This window comes from Pristis pectinata, chromosome 3 (assembly GCF_009764475.1).
Source record: "Pristis pectinata isolate sPriPec2 chromosome 3, sPriPec2.1.pri, whole genome shotgun sequence".
NCBI classification, from domain to species: domain Eukaryota; kingdom Metazoa; phylum Chordata; class Chondrichthyes; order Rhinopristiformes; family Pristidae; genus Pristis; species Pristis pectinata.
The window spans coordinates 22,648,815-22,666,483 of NC_067407.1; the positions used below are offsets into that span (position 1 = coordinate 22,648,815).

General features: G+C 39.7%; 1 protein-coding gene across 1 annotated transcript in view; it reads right to left on the reverse strand.

Annotated features, from left to right (window-relative positions):
• Positions 1–17,669, reverse strand: part of LOC127568968 (vitamin D3 hydroxylase-associated protein-like) — a 63,533-nt gene that overhangs the window by 5,630 nt on the left and 40,234 nt on the right. The window contains exons 10-15 of the mRNA XM_052013242.1: positions 17,132–17,229; positions 11,765–11,864; positions 9,066–9,109; positions 6,511–6,550; positions 5,103–5,211; positions 3,475–3,620 (exon numbers count right to left, since the gene is read on the reverse strand). Of these exons, the coding sequence (XP_051869202.1) occupies positions 3,475–3,620; positions 5,103–5,211; positions 6,511–6,550; positions 9,066–9,109; positions 11,765–11,864; positions 17,132–17,229 (537 nt within the window). The remainder of the gene's footprint in view (positions 1–3,474; positions 3,621–5,102; positions 5,212–6,510; positions 6,551–9,065; positions 9,110–11,764; positions 11,865–17,131; positions 17,230–17,669) is intronic.

Genomic DNA, 17,669 nt, shown 5'->3' on the forward strand with positions numbered 1-17,669 from the left:
TTGCAGATAGTAATTTGTTTACTGCAAATTTAATGGTGACAGCCATTTTAATTGGCAGCATTCTTGCCTCTTGGCCTCAATGTGGCCCTATAGTGTCAGCTAGATTTTGGTCTCTGGAATATGAACCCACCACATTTTGACTATGCTAAACTATTATAGTTGCTGCCTTTCAGGCAGACATCACAACAGTGAATGTACTTCAAAAGCACACTTAATTGATGTAGAGTACTTTGGGATGTCCTGAAACTGTATAAGATATAATTTAAATACATGTCTTTTTTTTAAACTTGCTCATCACTTCAGGTTGATAACCTTTTGGTGAATATTAATAACTGGCTTTTGGTCATTTTTAGGTTATCATCTTTCAGGATATGTAGTTTCAAATGCCACCATTGGCTCTTCCCCCACTTTGATAAACTGGCAGACTGCATAGGTGGTGCAGTATGATTCACCCTCGTACTGCTGCTTTATTCTTGACGATGGCTCATGTCACCTTACCAATATTCCCTCAAACATTGGTTCACAGTGAAACTAACAGAAAGCAGGATCAACCACCTGAGGTCTTCAAGCTGCAGAAGAGTTGTCCTGGAATTTAATAGGCCTTGTGATAAGAAACACCTTGCTCCTGGGAGGTTTAAGGCTTTGCAGTGCTGTGAAGTATCTCCAACATCTCTGGGCCTTCACCTGGATGAAGCTCTTGCTCCACTGGGTTTTGTAATATTGTTTTTTTTAAAAAATGAAAGTAAGTTTACCTTAGTTGGTGGCAGATAAAGAATCATTGTTGATTAATTTAGTAAACTGGTCCTTCAAAATGCGTTATATCTCTAACTATATATTAAAGAGATTCCACTGAAGTGCCAGAATAATGGGTTCTGCTAACTGAACCAACATCTGTGCTGTGTTTAAAGCCTGAAAAATAGATGCAAATCATGCAACCTTCTATGTCTTTTAATTTTATTAATTTCATGTTTGAATTTGGCTCATTATATAGAGTTGTTTGCTTCCTACCTTTTGAATGATGAGAACATACAAACATAAGAAACAGAAGCAGGAGCAGGCCAATTGGCTATTGAGCATAGTCTGCCATTCAGTATAATCATGCTTCATCAGCGTTGGCCTTAATTTCTGGAATTTCCGTCTTAAACCTCTCTCTTGCTCTTTGTTCTTTTAAGATCCTTCTTTAAAAATAAACACATTTGGAAAAAGGTCAAAGAGTATGGGGGGAAAGTGGGAATGTAGTGCTGAGGCCCAGGGATGTTAGAGATTCTTCACTGTGCTGTGAAGCCTTAAACCTCCTAGGAGCAAGGTGTTTCTTATCACCAGGCTCCAAATGATCATGCAGTCTTGCAAATCTGGAACAATTTCAAATAATTTGCATTTATATAATGCCTTTAGTACAGCAAAACCTGCCAATTTTGTGTACTAGTACTATTGTGCCACGTAAGTTGATATTAGGGCAAATGACTGAAAACTTGTTCAAATAGATGGTTTTTAAGGAGGGTCTTAAAAGAGCAACAGAGAAGTTTGGGAAGGGAATTTCAGAAATTAGGAAACCTCTGATGGAGCAATTAAAATCAGCAAGATATCTGAATTAGAGGAAGCTATGGGATAAGGAGAGGCAAGGTCATGGAATGATTTGAACTCAAAAATGAACATTTTAAATCCTCTCCCTATTCCTTCCTTCTCATGCTAGTTTGCAATCTGGGTTCATCATATCACAACTGTGGCACTGCAAATCACTAGAATTGTATTGCCTGCACAATGGTGAACATTGCTGCTCTGGTAAACACTACAGTAAAATTATTATGCTTACTATAATGCAGGAAATCAAAGGAAGTCAGAAAAAAATATTTGTGGTTTCATTTGAGCTTCTTCTATCTCCTGTATAATAATTGGAATCCATGATAAAGATTGTGATCACAGGGTGGCAAGTGAATAACATTTGGTGAGACTTAAGACATAGGCAAAAGTTTTGGAAGTGGTCAGGTTTATGGAGGGTGGTATTAGGAGAGCACTGGAATAGAAAGAAAGGCTGATGAGCTGAGGCAGGAGGAGTGCTGTTGATAGGTCAGCACCAGACAGTTTCCAAGGAGAGGTATGAAGTCAGTGGACTGAAAATTGGGAGGGACCAATGACATTGTCAATCCTAACATTTTGATGGAGGAATATTCTGCTAATGCTAGATGATGGACAATTTAGAGACCATGGGGGAATCAAGAGAATTAATGGCGAGGTAGTGTTGGTATTGTCAGCAGGTATTGAAGAACCTGCTATTGTGGTTTCAGCTGATATCACTAATAGATAGAGGAGAGCTATAAGGCACAGGCCACAGCACTGGATTCCACCGGGACCCCTATTCTCTGTCCCACTTTCTTGGTCTTCAGTGCCTCCTCATGTGTAATGCTCAATCAGCACCTTTTCCATTGGTATAATACACTATGGCCTAATTTTTAACACTCAGTCTTACAGCTGTCCAGACCTTCCAGATGGTTACTAGCAGAGAGGAAGAAGGGATAGATGGATTGTGCAATAGGAGGTTGATAGAACCAAAGCAGCAGGGTCCTTCCCACCTGTAGCTCTTTTCTTCCTCATTTTCTTGTGATTGTGCAGGAAAAACATTTTAATAATGCATTTGTAATACTTTTCATCTAATAAGGGGTGTATCTGAGAAGACTAGCATGTAGAAAGCTTTCCAAAATGAGGTAATCCCACTTACTGACAGTGATGGATGATGATGATCCATTTATGATCATGATTGTCAATATGGTGGGTGCCACTATTTTTAAATACGGCAAAATTAACACCCATATAGTTCAGAGAAATCTTGGCTATGCTGTTCTGGTGAGGTTAAGATTCTTTTGAACTGAAGAAATCAGAGATGGTACCACTCATTCACTGAGTGCAACTAATCTCTCACTGCTTTCTTTAAATTCCAAGTTCAAGGTTTTCTTCCAACCTCAGACCTTGCTTCATCAGACCACATCTGGCAAAATACACACTTCAAAATCCCTGAAGCTGAATGTTTTCATTCACATTGTGTCTGCCACTGCCAGTTCTGCTGCTTCCAAAGGAGATCTCAATTCCCATTTAAACAAAATGTCTATTCCTGCTGCTCTGGGAGTGCGTGCAGGACTTCTGGAGGGGCATCACACACATCACTAATGTTATCAGGTGAATATGTAGATGTGCATAACCTCACCATAGCGCAATTATAGCAATGCAAATTACTAGAATTGCATTGCCTGCACAACACTGAATATTCCTGCTATGGTAAACGTTAAGGTAAAATTATTATGCTTCCTAAATCACACATTTCCCAGCTAGCATCAATATTCTGAGACTTTGCACATGCTGTGCTATTTAATTTCATCGGTAAATCTGGATTTTAATCCCACATGCACTGAAACAAAAAGAACAGAAACCAATACTATAATAGAACATTGACAAAACTGAATCAATTTTTATCACACTGACCTTCTTGAAAGTTTTGTCCCAAATATCATTTAGGTAACCAGTATAATTCATCAGCTCTTTCTCATCTTCCTCTGTTACATTGGTAACTGGTACAACACCCGCAGGAAAATTTAACAAGTTGAAAATAACCATGTAGCTGGATGCAGCTGAAAAGAAATATTTTCAAATAATTTATTTGTAGCTTTATTTTTGAGTTTATTTTCTATCTCCTGTAATAATAACAAAGGACATTCTGGACAATATCCCTACGCAAAGCGAGTTACCTATGGTCTTTGAGGAAAGATGGACAGAATCACAATGTGATTTCCAAAATATGACAGAGGTTGTTAATACAAACAGAATATCATTAGAAAGTACAAAGCATTATAGGTCTGGTATAGTCCATCCCTATAAACTAATTCTTTTCAAGCCCCTTTGCATTCCAACAAATACTGGCACACTCCCATGAACACACACCTGTGGACCATGTGTCGTAATTGACAAAACTACCCAAAGAAAAGCAATTGTAAAAAACATTTTCCAAGCATGCAGCTGTAAAAGTTGTTAAGCTGGAAAGGGAGAAGAAAAGATTCACAAGGATGTTACCAGGTCTGGACAGCATGAGTTATAAGAAGAGACTGGATAGGTTGGTGCTTTTTTCCTCTAGGAAGCCGAGGGGTGAACTTATAGTGGTATATAAAGTCATGAGGGACATGGATAAGGAGAATGGTCACGGTCTTTTTCCCAGGGTGGGTCCCTAGAGTCTAAAACTAGATGGCGTACATTTAAGGTGTGAAGGGAGAAATTCAAAGGTGACCTGAGAGGCGATCTTTACGCATAGAGGGTGGTGGGTATGTGGAATGAGCTACCAGAGGAAGTGGTACAATTACAAAACTCAAAACACATTTTGTCAGGTGCATGGAAAGGAAAGGTTCAGAGGGATACGGACCAAATGCAGGCAAGTGGGACCAGCTCAGGTAGGCAGCTTGGTCAGTATGGACGAGTTGGGCCAAAGGGCCTGTTTCCGTGCTGTCTAACTCTATGGCTCTAAGTGAGCAGTGTTCTCAGTATTCTGGGCTCATAATGTTATGACTGTCCATATAAAGAAATCTAATGAACTTGTGGAGGCATTCAGTTTCATTGACACAATCATAGCAACTACACAAATGGTAATTATTTCAGGACAATGAAATAATGTCTAAAATATTGTGTATTGTTTGTATTTTATTTCTAAAATGTACGTGCCAACAAATTACAGGTTCTTAAATCAGTTTACACTATGTTTGTAATTCAAGATTTTCAAAGTACATGTTCATCAATAATGACTGCCTCCTAATTTATGACGTGTATTTCATCCTAATGCGACCATTTCTATTTACACTCAAACTGAAATAATTATGTTTCTACATCTAATGGAGGGGTTTACTGATTTTTTAATGACAACCATTGTTATTTAATTCATACATAAAACACAAAATCTATTGCACCCATATCTTAAGTTCACCGACAATCATCCTGTAGAGATGTGCGTGACCCTTCTGATAACCCCCAATGTGAATTATTAATAAACATTGAAGCTATTCTTATTTTTTGATGTAGTTCTAATTTCTGGCAACCTTTGAAGAAGTTCATCCTAAATTGTTCCTTACCCGACAATTTTCCTGCATATCCAATATTAAGTGCAGGTCCTAATGATGGACAGAGTAAGACTTCAATGTTCTGGTGTTTCCAAGCGTTCACATATTCTTCACGGTACGTCTACAGAAAATAAAAGAATTTAACCTCATTAATCTTTACAATGATTTTTTTCTGAAAATAACTACCCATGAAACAATGAGCAACCTAGTTTTATTATGTCAGGAGGAGGCCATTTGATCCATCACATCCATGCCAGCTCTCAGCAAAACAAATCACATTAATCCCATTCCTTTTCTTGTATCCTTGTGGCCTGCAAATTATTCTCTCACATGACAATCAAACTATCTTTAATTCATTTTGCCATTTGCCTATACTAAGTGGTAACGTACATTACCCAATTACCCTACCAGTACATCTATGGTATGGGAGAGGAATTTGGAGCAAACAGCAGAAACTCACATGCAAACTCCTCACTGACAGCACCCAAGGTCAGGACCGAACAAAGGCCCTCAAGCTAGGAGAGAGCAGTGCCAATTGGAGCCCCTACTTTTCAATAAATATGGCACTAGTTCAATTTTATTGTCATGAGCATGCATATCCAGGGTATAATGCCATGAAAATTACCCTTTTTTTCAGCAGTGGCACAGTACATTACAAACATAAATTACATAAATTTAAATTAACATAAATTATACAAAACTTACATGACACAATAAACAATAAAGTCAATCAAAGGCAGAACTCCCTGGCTCTGTAGCCTAGAAGAGTGCATCAAGAGCAGGAACAGCCGGAAGCTTTTCAAGCTGCAATTGGATCAACCTGTGAACTGGGATCTGAGAAGTATTATGAACATCTGAATGATCTGGTGATGGCTCCTGCACCTATACCTCCACTTCTTGTATCAGGTGGTCCAGGCTCTGGAAAATCCCTACTGCTATCTAAGTGGATTGAACATCAGCAAAAATGTTCCCCAAGCACTTTAATTTAATATCATTTTGCAGGACGGCCTTTAACCACCAGTTCTGAGCCTGCATTAATAACTTTATGTACATTTTTATGCACCGTGCCAAAAACATAATTAATATTGTTTAAGAGGCCCTATAAAGAAAATACACTAGAACCCAAATAACATTAGTTAACACTCTATTCTATGTTCTACAAAGTCTGTGTGCCATTTCTATATTTCATAAATCAGAAGCTGTGAAACAATAGCAGGAACAATGCTACAAAGCTGTAATTTAAGTACAAGGAAAATTTACTCAATCTTAAAGGTTATCTGGGAGATTAAAATAGGTGAGTATTCACTGAGTTTGTAAGCAAGATAAAATGTATTCTCCTATATTTGAGCAATGAGTAATACTGAAGCATCAAAATGTTTTCAGTTTATTTACAAATCAGAATGCTAGTGTTTGACCTTACCACTGCTGCAATGTGGTGCTTCCACAGTTCCTTAACTGACCTGTAAGTATATGAAAATAACAATGTCAAACATAGTTAGAAACAAGTTTCTTGATTTTGATCACACCACACTCCCATGCTACAGGAAAAGAGGAGGAGGGAGAGTGGGTCTGGCCGTAGTCCTGACTCTTCCTAATCCAGCCACTTCAAACCACTCAGGTTCAGTGCCCCTCAGAAATACAGGGCCTTACTTACATGGCAAAATCACTGTCTGCTGACATCAGACAGACATCCTTACCATTTTAACTTGTGACTGACTAAGAATCAGAAATGGCAGCATTGTGGCCATATAAAGCCTAGGCATGTTTAGATATTTTTTAATGATTCCTCATGGATTAGGAATGCTTCTCCTGGCCAAACATGGATACCTTGGACTTCCCTACCTTGAGCTTCCCCTGCCCATTTCTCCTGAGTGTGACTTTTGCTGAATATTTGAAGATCCATATCCATGTCCTGACATCCTGCAAAGTTTCACTCATCCATTTCGCATTGTTCTTGTGGAAATAAATTTCAGACTATGCAGATAAGTTCCAGACATCTTCAAGAACTCTCTCCATAAGATTTGCAGGAATCGCTCCCCATTGTGGCCCACCCTCCACATGTCAAAATCCTACAGCTTTTCATTGCATCCCATACAATCCTAATTAAAAAGGAAAATTTAAATAGTTTGAACAACAATAGCACAGTATGACAAATGGTTTGAACCATGTACTTTTGCAAATTCAACCCATAATTTAAAATTTTCACCTGTACTTCAGTTAGTGGCACATTTGCCTTGAATTCAGAAGGTTGTGGCTTCAAGTCCTTTTGCATAAACTTGGGCACAAAAATCTAAGATGACACTCCTGTGCAATACTGATGGAGTGCTGCACTCTCAGTAGTGTTGTATTTTAGGTGAGACATTGTCTAAAACATTGTCTAAGGACTTGTCTGGTCTTACTAGTGTATGTGCAGATCCCATAGCACTATTTAAAAGAGTTTTCCCTGTGTCATAGCCAGATGTCAGCTGCCACATTTTCTTTATTACAACAGTGAGCTCACTACACAAGTACTTCAGTGACTGTGAAGTACTTGGAACATCCTGAAGAGGACATGAATGGTACTTTAGAAATTCAAATCTTTTCTCATCCTGCAAAATATTCTAGGTCAGAAATATTTAATTGGTATTCTAAAATTCAAACAGCTCCACTTAACTATGCAAACTCATTTCCAGAGAAGCTTCCATGAAATTTCATCTTTTTTTTAAGTCCACTCCTTGTACTAAAGAAATGTTGTCTATGGCTCAGAAATGTCTGTCCTTCAAGAGTCATAGATCTGACATCTTGATCCACTCTCCACCTGTTGAGTATATCCAAAAAATTTTCTTTGGCATTAATTCCTGGCATTTGTGGTATTCTGTTTTTTGTTGATAATCCTTTAATATTCTAGCCCATTAGCACTGCACATGTATACCTGCATTTGAACAACCTGATTAAGTAGCACATTGAGCACTGTTGTCACCTCAGTAAGTGAAAATCAAAAGAAAACTGCAGATGCTGGAAATTTAAAATAAAAACAGATAATGCTGGAAACACTCAGCAGGTCAGCCCACACCAGTGGGAAGAGAAACAGAGTTAATGTTTCAGGTCATCGACCCTTCAGCGTGCTGACCTGCTGAGTATTTCCAACCTTCTCTGTTTTAATTTCACCTATTTATTTCACCTCAGTAAGTCTCTGACTTGCTTTCCCTATGATTGAAAGTCCTTAAGTTGTGGATAACATTTTTAAACATTACCAACAGCTCAGATGATCAGCAATATTAGTCAAGGGAGAAAGAAGATTAATGCTTCAGGTCAATAATTCTTAATAAAACGTATTCTGACGAATATTAACAATTTCCATCACCACAGATCCTGCCTGTCCTCTGGACTATTTCTAGCATTCTGGTTCAGATTTCCAGCATCTGCAGTACTTTGCCCATGCATTAGTGATTAGGAATGTTCAGTACATCACATTTATACTGTATGCACCTTTAAACCAGAAACGCTTCATAAGAATAGAACTAGACAAACACAGAGCTAAAGAAGAAGGTATTATGAAGAGGTGAAAGACATGGGTTATATAATGTGTCAAAAAGGAGGAAGAGAGGCAAGTTTAGAGAAGGAATTCCGGGACTTAGAGCTAGCATGACTGAAGACATGACTACCAAATAATGCAAGGAAAGAACAGGGAATGCCCAAGAGAGAAGAATTGGATGACAGCAGAGTTTTCAGAGATTTGTGAGGAAGTTAGAGAGGTGGGAAGGGACTGTTGACATTATTCCACTTTTGTCTCACAATACAAAAACTCTGTTTCTAGCTATTTTCTTTAAACATAGGATCAATTGTCTGTTTACAACGTAATCTTGTTCTTCAGAGAACTTCACATTTTCAAACCTGTAAAGGACCAATTCTTACCACAAAAAAGATTAACGAAAATCTCTATTAGAACTTGCACATATACATATCTTTTCACCCTCTTTCTTAGCTCACACTCACCCTATTCCCCCTATCGCCCTGAAGCCAGCAGCAACCCTGGGACTCTAGAAAAAGGAAAATCAAATTAAGTAACTGCCTGATATCATCAACATTACATTTGATCAGACCAAGTAATAGAATCAAACTTAATAGATTGCTCTATCATAACCTATTTCAGTATATAGTACACTTGTAGGAAAGACTTATGGCTTGCTTTATATGTTCTATCATGAAGGACCAGAAGTTAGACCAAACCCATAGAAATGTGCTACTGGCCTAGAAATGTTTGGTGGGTCTTAAATTGCAGTCTTTCAGAAAGTTTTATGAGCTATGCAGTTCTGCTGAAAATCCTCCAATGTGATAGCATTGCCACGACTCAAAGAATTCAAAGGTGAATAGTTACAAAACATTAACAAAGATATTAATAAATAATTGTATCAGATTTATGATTAATGGTGGAAGTTATAAAGCAGGCAGTCCCCGGGTTCCGTAAGAGTAATCCGGGGACTGCCAATTTTTCCATAAGTCAGAAACATCCATTTTCTATAGCTATCCATACTGCGTTGCGCTACACACACTTCTTTCATTTCATCTAATATCTTCTATATTCACCCTATCACTACCCATAATTAAACTAATGGAACATGTATGGTATCCAGTTGTTAATGAATACCACAAAACATTTTATTATTATTTATTGAAAAATTCTTTAAAATCTTATGGGAGAATTTGCACAAAGTCAGATTTCCATAAGTCAGGTCTTCCGTAAACTGGAGAGTTCTCCTGTACTGGATGAGAAATCACAGTGATAACTATTGAGCAGTCTTGAAAACTACAAGGCTCATGGTTGATAAGTTAATGAGCCTTGATCATAATGAGTATCAGAGGAAATAGTTGATAACAATTTTTTAAAATTCTCTTTATACATACAGATTTTGTTTGAATGCTGGAGGCTGCATAAATAAGGAGAGAAGTTTACTGGTTAGTTAGTCACTCTCTGGCAGCAGTCATGGTTCATTTATGCTGTACCACATTTGTTCCAAACAGACAGCCAAGTCATAAGTTGGCCTCTGGGTGACCGGGGTATTTTCCCCGGCTGGTCAACAACTACGGAATGGTCAATCAGCACAGACCAGCAAACACTATTCTGTGAACGAAATAGCACAGAGCAGACCTTCAGTGTATTCAAGCAATGCTTCTGCTGCCTGGGCTGTTTGCAATTCTGACTGGACTCATCATCTTGTGCTGTGCATTACACAATGTAAGTAACCAATCCTTACTCCTGCTGTGACAACAAGAAGTGGAGCAGGAGGAAAAAAGGTCAATAATATTAAGAAACAGTAGAGAAGAAGCACCACTGATCAATTGTGCCATTAGCAGTAAGAATTCCTTAGCAGCAGATTGTCCAAGAGCACCCTGCATCCCTTGCCGTCACCATACCTACTAAACCATCTGATTACTTCCCCTCATGTGGGTCATGCATTTACTATAAGTATTAACACCAGCACCAAATGCAGAAAACGTATTCCAATGACTTGATTTAATTGGTGTATAATAGTTAACAGCAATAGTTAATCCCAACTCTAAACTTTGAGCAACCTCGTGGCTGTCTTTTGTGCTTATTAACATATCCTAGTGCTTCAACAAAATCAGAATCAGGATTATTATCGCTGACTTATATGACATGAAATTTATTGTTTTGTGGCGGCAGTACCGTGCAAAGACATAAAATGACCATAAATCACAGAAATAAATAATAGTGCACAAAGAAGTGCATCCCCAGTAGATGCAGGTTGGTGTAACGAAGTACATCTTCGCTACAAAATTAGCGTAGTCAGCAGGATTCAGTGCAATGTTTCGCAAACAACAGGATGTACCCGCAGGTGGGACTGAGTTTAGGTTACCGGTGTGGACAGACAACACCCATGGTTTTGGAGCAGTGGCCGACACATTGTCTGCGTGTTGCTCTCCCACGTGTTGGAGAGCCGAAATGTAAAGCAGGAGTGGTGATGTCCTGGGTACAGTAGCCACTCTGTTAAATAAGGTAGGGTTTCCCAAACAGAAGGAGAGTAAGGGTGCAGCCTAATGGATCTTGCTGTGCACCTTGAAAAAGGAGCATGACTTGCGACAGGCAGCAGAGCAACGAGTGGCCACCGTCACTGGGAAAGTGGTAATCCTAGAACAGCAAAATGTCACCTTAACTGAATCAGCTAAGTCAGCCCACGAACGGGCCAATAAAGCTGAAACCCAGCAAACCACCCTAGCCTGTAAACTGACTAAAGTACGCCAGGAAGATTGGGCAAGGCTGATGGATCAGGATCCGGATCCCGTCAGAGTAAGGGCATTAGTGGCCAAGGGTTGGGACCCTGATAACTCTAATAAAGTAGTTTCTATAACCTTTAACACGTGTACAGTGCCTCCTTTGTTTGCGAATACCTCTTGCTGCTGAATCAGGAAAGAACAAGGAACGAATTTTAAAATATTTTCATTACAGTTGGGAGATGAAAGGTTAATGAGCTTCTGTTAAAGATATTCAGATGGCCAGATGCTTACAAAAATAATTCACTTCACTTTTTACAATCTTAGCAATGGTCTTGTAGGAGACCCAGTGACTGCTGGCCGCTCTGGGAATTCCAAATGAGTTTTTGATATTTGCAATGTCTGTAACAGCCACCCATCTCCCCATCCCAAACCATTTATAAGGTAACTATAATACTTACAAAAGGCTTCAGAAAAAAATACAAGAGCTTTTTCATTATTCCGGGCATAGAGTACGTCGATACCTGAGTTCTTAAATGAGGATCGATAATGTCGCCTTTACTAGAAAAATTAAACAATTTTTAGTGCCTTTAGTTATCTTTACAGTGCATGCACTAAAAATAGATCACTGTTTGAAGATAAAGATACTGAGGATATCTGTGATATTAAAATATATTCTTCCTGGAGGCTAACAGCTACAAACTCAAAAATTGGTCTGTGATTATGGATTTATGGTGACTGAATACATCAGCTTTGTTCCTTCTCCAAGTGAAATTTTGGCCTGTTTTCAGGTTCAAATCTTAAAAGTCAGCCTTCCTTCTCTTATGATTATAAACTAAAGGCATGTGGACAACAAGTAACTGTTACATTTGAAGAGCAATTGAATAGGACAAGCCCATATTCATTCTAGTTGAATGAGAGTTTACCAAAAGATACAAGATTCTGAGGGGGATACATAGGCTGGATGCTGAAAAGATACTTCCTGCAGTGGGAACATCTAGAACTAGATGAAATATTTTCAGGGTTAGGAGTTGCCCACTAATAGTGGAGATGAGGAGGAATTTCTTCTCCTGGAAGGTTGTGACTCTTTGGAATTCTTTACCATAGAGAGTTATGGAGGTGCAGTCAAGGGAGCAATTGACATACCGTTGAACTACAAGGGAGTCAGGAGGTATGGTGGGAAAGTGGTAAATGGTGTTGAGGATGAGACTAGATCAGCCCTGACCTTATTGAGTGGCAGAGCATGCTTGGAGCTGACTGGCCTTTCCCTGTTCCTGTTTCTCATGTTCTTATACTTAGTGGGACATGTACTGACTGTAACTTAAGCTGCTTATAACACAACAGTCCATCGCCGTATAAAGAAAAAATCTAAAGCAAAGATACCAGCATTCGTTTTGGAAGGTTTACAGATTCCCAAAAGGAGATTTACCTGACTTTTAATGCACCTTGAACAATGCAATTTCAGCTTTTGGATTAAAATTGCATTAACCAGCATTCTCTTTGTGAGCCCAAAAAATTCTAAAAGAGTAGTTGACAGCTTGCAATATTGTTCTCCAATTTAGTATTTAGCCCATTGCTCAAGTAGAACAGGAAAGTGCTTAGACATCAGGTAAATCTGACAACAACGCAATACCGAAGGTGAAAGCAGAGCACAGAAATATCTGCTACAGACACTTCCAATCCATCCTTACATTTAAATCATTAGGAGAGAGATAGATAAAAGTAGCTCACTCTTTAGAAACAGTAAGTGACCGTAACTTTCTCCCCTTAACTTAGGCACAACATTTTTCCTCAAAACCATTTGTTTTTCACTTTATTCTTGGTGAAGTCAGATGCCTTCTCGAACCTGTTTGTGCATCCGTCTTATATTCCTCTGATTCTTCCTCCCCAGCACATTTGTTCAACAGAATGTATGCAACCATAGCAATTCCAAGGCAATGTTAAAGGTTGCAACATCTAACAGTCTCCATCAGAAATGATCAGAGCATACTGTGGCTATGGAAGCCTTGGACTCTTTACAATGCATTAAGGGAATTGATGAAGAGAACAGTAATGGGAGACTATAAGAAAAAGTAACCAGCAAGGAGGGCACGCCTGGAGTATGTGTTGAAATCCTTCCTTCTCTGGGTGATATCATATTTTTCCCCTCCCTTCCCAAATAGTAAAATATGCAAAAGCAACTGTGCAAGAGCAGCCAAGACAAGACTCAATGTGGTGCAGTCAGTTGCTGTGCAGACCTACATTTAGTGAGAACAAACGCAGACTCAATGCTGCAAAATGGGGTACATCAATCTCTATCCATCTGCAAGCCCATTGCACCTATGCAGTCATGCACTTTGGAAGAATTTCTCTCATAATATTGAACATAATTATTATAACTATTTTTTGTCAAGCACCTTAAAATTTTCTTATTATCCAAATATAATGCTGCCCCTAGGCTCCCTTTGTTTATGCAATTGGCTATTTATTCATTAATTTTATCTCTAATTATGGATTAAGGTGCTTGTGTATAACAAATTGACACATTGGTTGACTTTCCCCTTTGAATACATCATGAGCAAAAGGACACAGAGAAGGGTAAACCATGGAAAGATTTAGGATAACAAGGAGGAAAAGGGATCCTGAGAGGAGAACATCATGTAATAGACAGAGGTTGCAGGAAAATGATTGACACAGCACTCCTTGAAAACATGGTTTGGCCAGACATAGTAATAGACTTCATTGGTAAAACCTATGCAAAGTTTGCTTGCTGTCTCTGCTTAGTACATTGGATTTTCTAGACAATCAAATCATCTCATTTGTTTAATATGTATATATTTAAGCAATGAATTCTGGTAAAATAGAAGGGGAATGGGATAGAAAGAATTGAAAATTTTAAAAAATTGCCAATGCTGTAAAACTAACACAAGGTTTGAAGTTTAAAACAAGGTTTGAGGTTCACAGGATGATCCCAGGAATGAAAGGCTTAACATATGAGGAGTGTTTATGTCTCTGGGCCTGAACTCAATGGAGTTCAGAAGGATGAGGGAGGATCTCATTAAAACCTACCAGATACTGAAAGGTTTGGATAGAGTTGATGTGGAGAGGATGTTTCCATTAGTAGGAGAGTCTAGGATCCAAGGGCACAGCCTCAGAATAAAGGGATGTCCCTTTAAAACTGAGATGAGGAGGAATTTCTTCACCCAGAGGCTGGTAAATCTGTGAAATGCGTTGCCACAGAGGGCTGTGGAGTCCAAGTCACTAAGGCAGAAATTGATACGTTCTTGATTAGTAAGGGGGTTATGGGTTACGGGGAGGAGGCAGGAGAATGGGATGAAAAAATTAGCCATGATTGAATAGGGGACCAAACCCGATGGACTGAATGGCCTAAGTCTGCTCCTATATCTTATGGACTTATGGACTAAATGCAGAAAATGCCAGAAATACTCAGCAGCACAGGCTGCATCTGTGGGAAGAGAAACAGAATTAATGTTTCAGTTTGGAGGCCTTTCGTCAGAACTGAAAAGCTGCAGGCAAGGTGGGGGGGGGGGGGTTATGTCTCTGATAAGGTGACCATGGGGATAAGTGGTAAGGAAAGGTATCTGGTCAATGAGTGAATGGGAGCAGTTAGAGGGTGAGAACACAGACAAAAGAACACAGTCCAAAAAATGCAGGAACTGCAGAAACGCAGAATGGGAGAACTGCCCAAAAGGTCAGGCTGAGCATGTCCCTCACTCCCAGAGAGATTTAAAAAACAAGCTGGGCTAATATTACAGATGGATGGCTGATGGATTTCCTTGGGACCTCACCTTCCACCCCACCAGCCTTCACATTCAACAGCAATACACAATGTTCACATTCAACAGATCACTCTCTGCAATTGCTGCCACCTTCAAAGAGAGTCCCCTCTCCTTCCTTCCGGCATTTCGCAGAGACCATTCCCTTCATGCCTCCCTGGTCCGCTCTTCCATTCCCATCATCCACGCACCTTCTTATCCTTGCAACTGGAGGCAATGCAACACTTGTTCCTTCACATTTTTCCATTCCACCACCTAGTGACCCAAACAGTCTTTCCAGGTAAGGCAGCAATTCACTTGCACTTCTTTCAATCTAGTTTACTGCATTCAGTGTTCGTAATGTGGCATCCTCTACATAGGAGAAACCAAATGCAGATTGGGTGATTGTTTTGTGGAGTACTTGTATTCATTCTGCAGGAGTGACCCTGAGCTTTCTGTTGCCTGCCACTTTAATTCCCCAGCCCATTCCGAGTTATCATTCTGTGGCCTCCTGTACTACTACAGTGATTAAACTTGAGGAGCAGTACCTCACCTTCTTGTTTGGATACGCTTCAGCCTTCTAGACTCAATATTCAATTCTACAATTCCAGGTAACATAATTCCTAAGTCTGTGTTAGTCATCCATCTGTAACATTAGCTCAGCTTGTTTTTTTTATATATATCTCTGGGAATGAGGGACATGCCCAGCCTAATCTATTGGGTAGGTTCCCACACTCTGCATTTCTGTATCTCCCACATTCTTTTGTCCATGTTCTTTTGTCTATGTTCCTGCCCTCTAACTGTTCTTATTAAGCCACTGACTCAATAATCTTGTTCACATATTAGCCCCATGGTTAGACTGGTTTTCTTCTCCGTGGATTGTTACCTTGTCGTGGTGGAGAAGCTTGTGTGGTCCTGATATCCCGAGAGCGATGCTGTCTGGAGCCATGCTCCTGGTAGGGTCACCCATGGCGGTAAGGTCGATGGGGAGGTCCCTGACAAAGAACAATCCAACCAAGATCTCAACGGTGGAACAGGCAAACAAAGTTATTTCGAACTCAACGGCTGTGAAGGCAGATGAAGGCGGCAACAAATCCATTAGCTCCAATCGTCATGGTTTCCATGCCATTGGAATCAGTTGGTTGATTTGTGAAATATCATGTGCTTTTTGTAGTGCAACATCAAGTACACATTAAACAAATACACGCACAGGTGTCTTCGCTCTGTGGGCTACCTCTCAAGTCTTTTGGCGATCGGGGAAGGGTGACAGGAGCAGGCAACATGACGATTGGACTCATAAGCTACTTGAGAGCCCATAAGTAGATCAACGGAACGAAGACCATCATCCTCGTCCTTGAGGGATAGCCACGACGATGACTGGTTTTACCCTATCAGAGACATCCCTTCCCACCCCCGCAGCTTTAGAAGCTTTTTTGTCTCCTTTTCATTTCTGATGAACAGTCTCCGACCTGAAACATTGACTCTGTTTGTCTTCCCACTGATGTGGCTTGACCTGCTGAGCATTTCCAGCATTCACAAAAGGCGCTGGAGGAGCTCAGTGGGTCAGGCAGCATTTGTGGAGGGAAAGGGACAGTCAACAATTCGGGTGAAGATCCTTCATCTGAACTCAATATTCAATTCTACAACTTCCAGATGAAGGGTCTTGACCAGAAACATCAACTGTCCATTTCCCTCCATAGATGCTGCCTGACCCACTGGGTTCCTCCAGTGCCTTTTGTGTGTGTTGCTCCACATTCCAGCATCTGCAGTCTCTTGTGTCTCTATTTCTAGCATTTTCTGTTTTGAAGGAATTGCTGTTAAGATATGAGGGAGCTAAAAATCAGAAAGCTTATTAAAGATAAACAAATTGTTAAGAAAGCAAAGAGTGGGTATATTTCGGCAGTAGTAACTACCATATCATTTTATAATTCCATTAACACACCCAATTCACTCTGAGGGCATTGCCCCAACCTGTGCCACCTATTCCAAAAGTAAATCTATTGCAAAAAATTTGTTATAAAAGCAGTTAGTGATTACACATTTTTCAGTAATTTAAACTCTGAGGTTACCTACAGGTTTTCCAGGAAGGTAGCACCGCTGTCTGCAAGAAGTCCCTGAAATATTACTTCATTCATAGCATAGAACATTTTTGGTGGTGTGAATGATATCAACTGGAAAGTGGGAGAAACAAAAAGAAAATTGTTTGGTGTATTGAAATTAAAATATAAGCTCGACGGGCCAAATGGCCTAATTATGCTCCTCTATCTTATGGTCTGTAGAATCAGTAAAAAGTTGCTACAATGGATTATATATTGACTGCATTCCATAGACATAGTATTGTTGCTCATGGTTGTGAAGCAGCTTGGATATCGGTGCTACTCATGTCCTATAAGGATCAGTGTTAGGGTTATTGCTATGAATATTGATAGGAAAGGACAGAGTAAATGTGGCTAGGCTGTTTCCCTTGGTGGGTGAGTCCAGGACCAGAGGGCACAATCTTAGAATTAGAGGATACAGTTTCAAAACAGAGATGAGGAAAAATTTCTTTAGCCAGAGGGTGGTGAATTTGTGGAACTCCTTGCCACATACAGCAGTGGAGGCCAGATCAGTG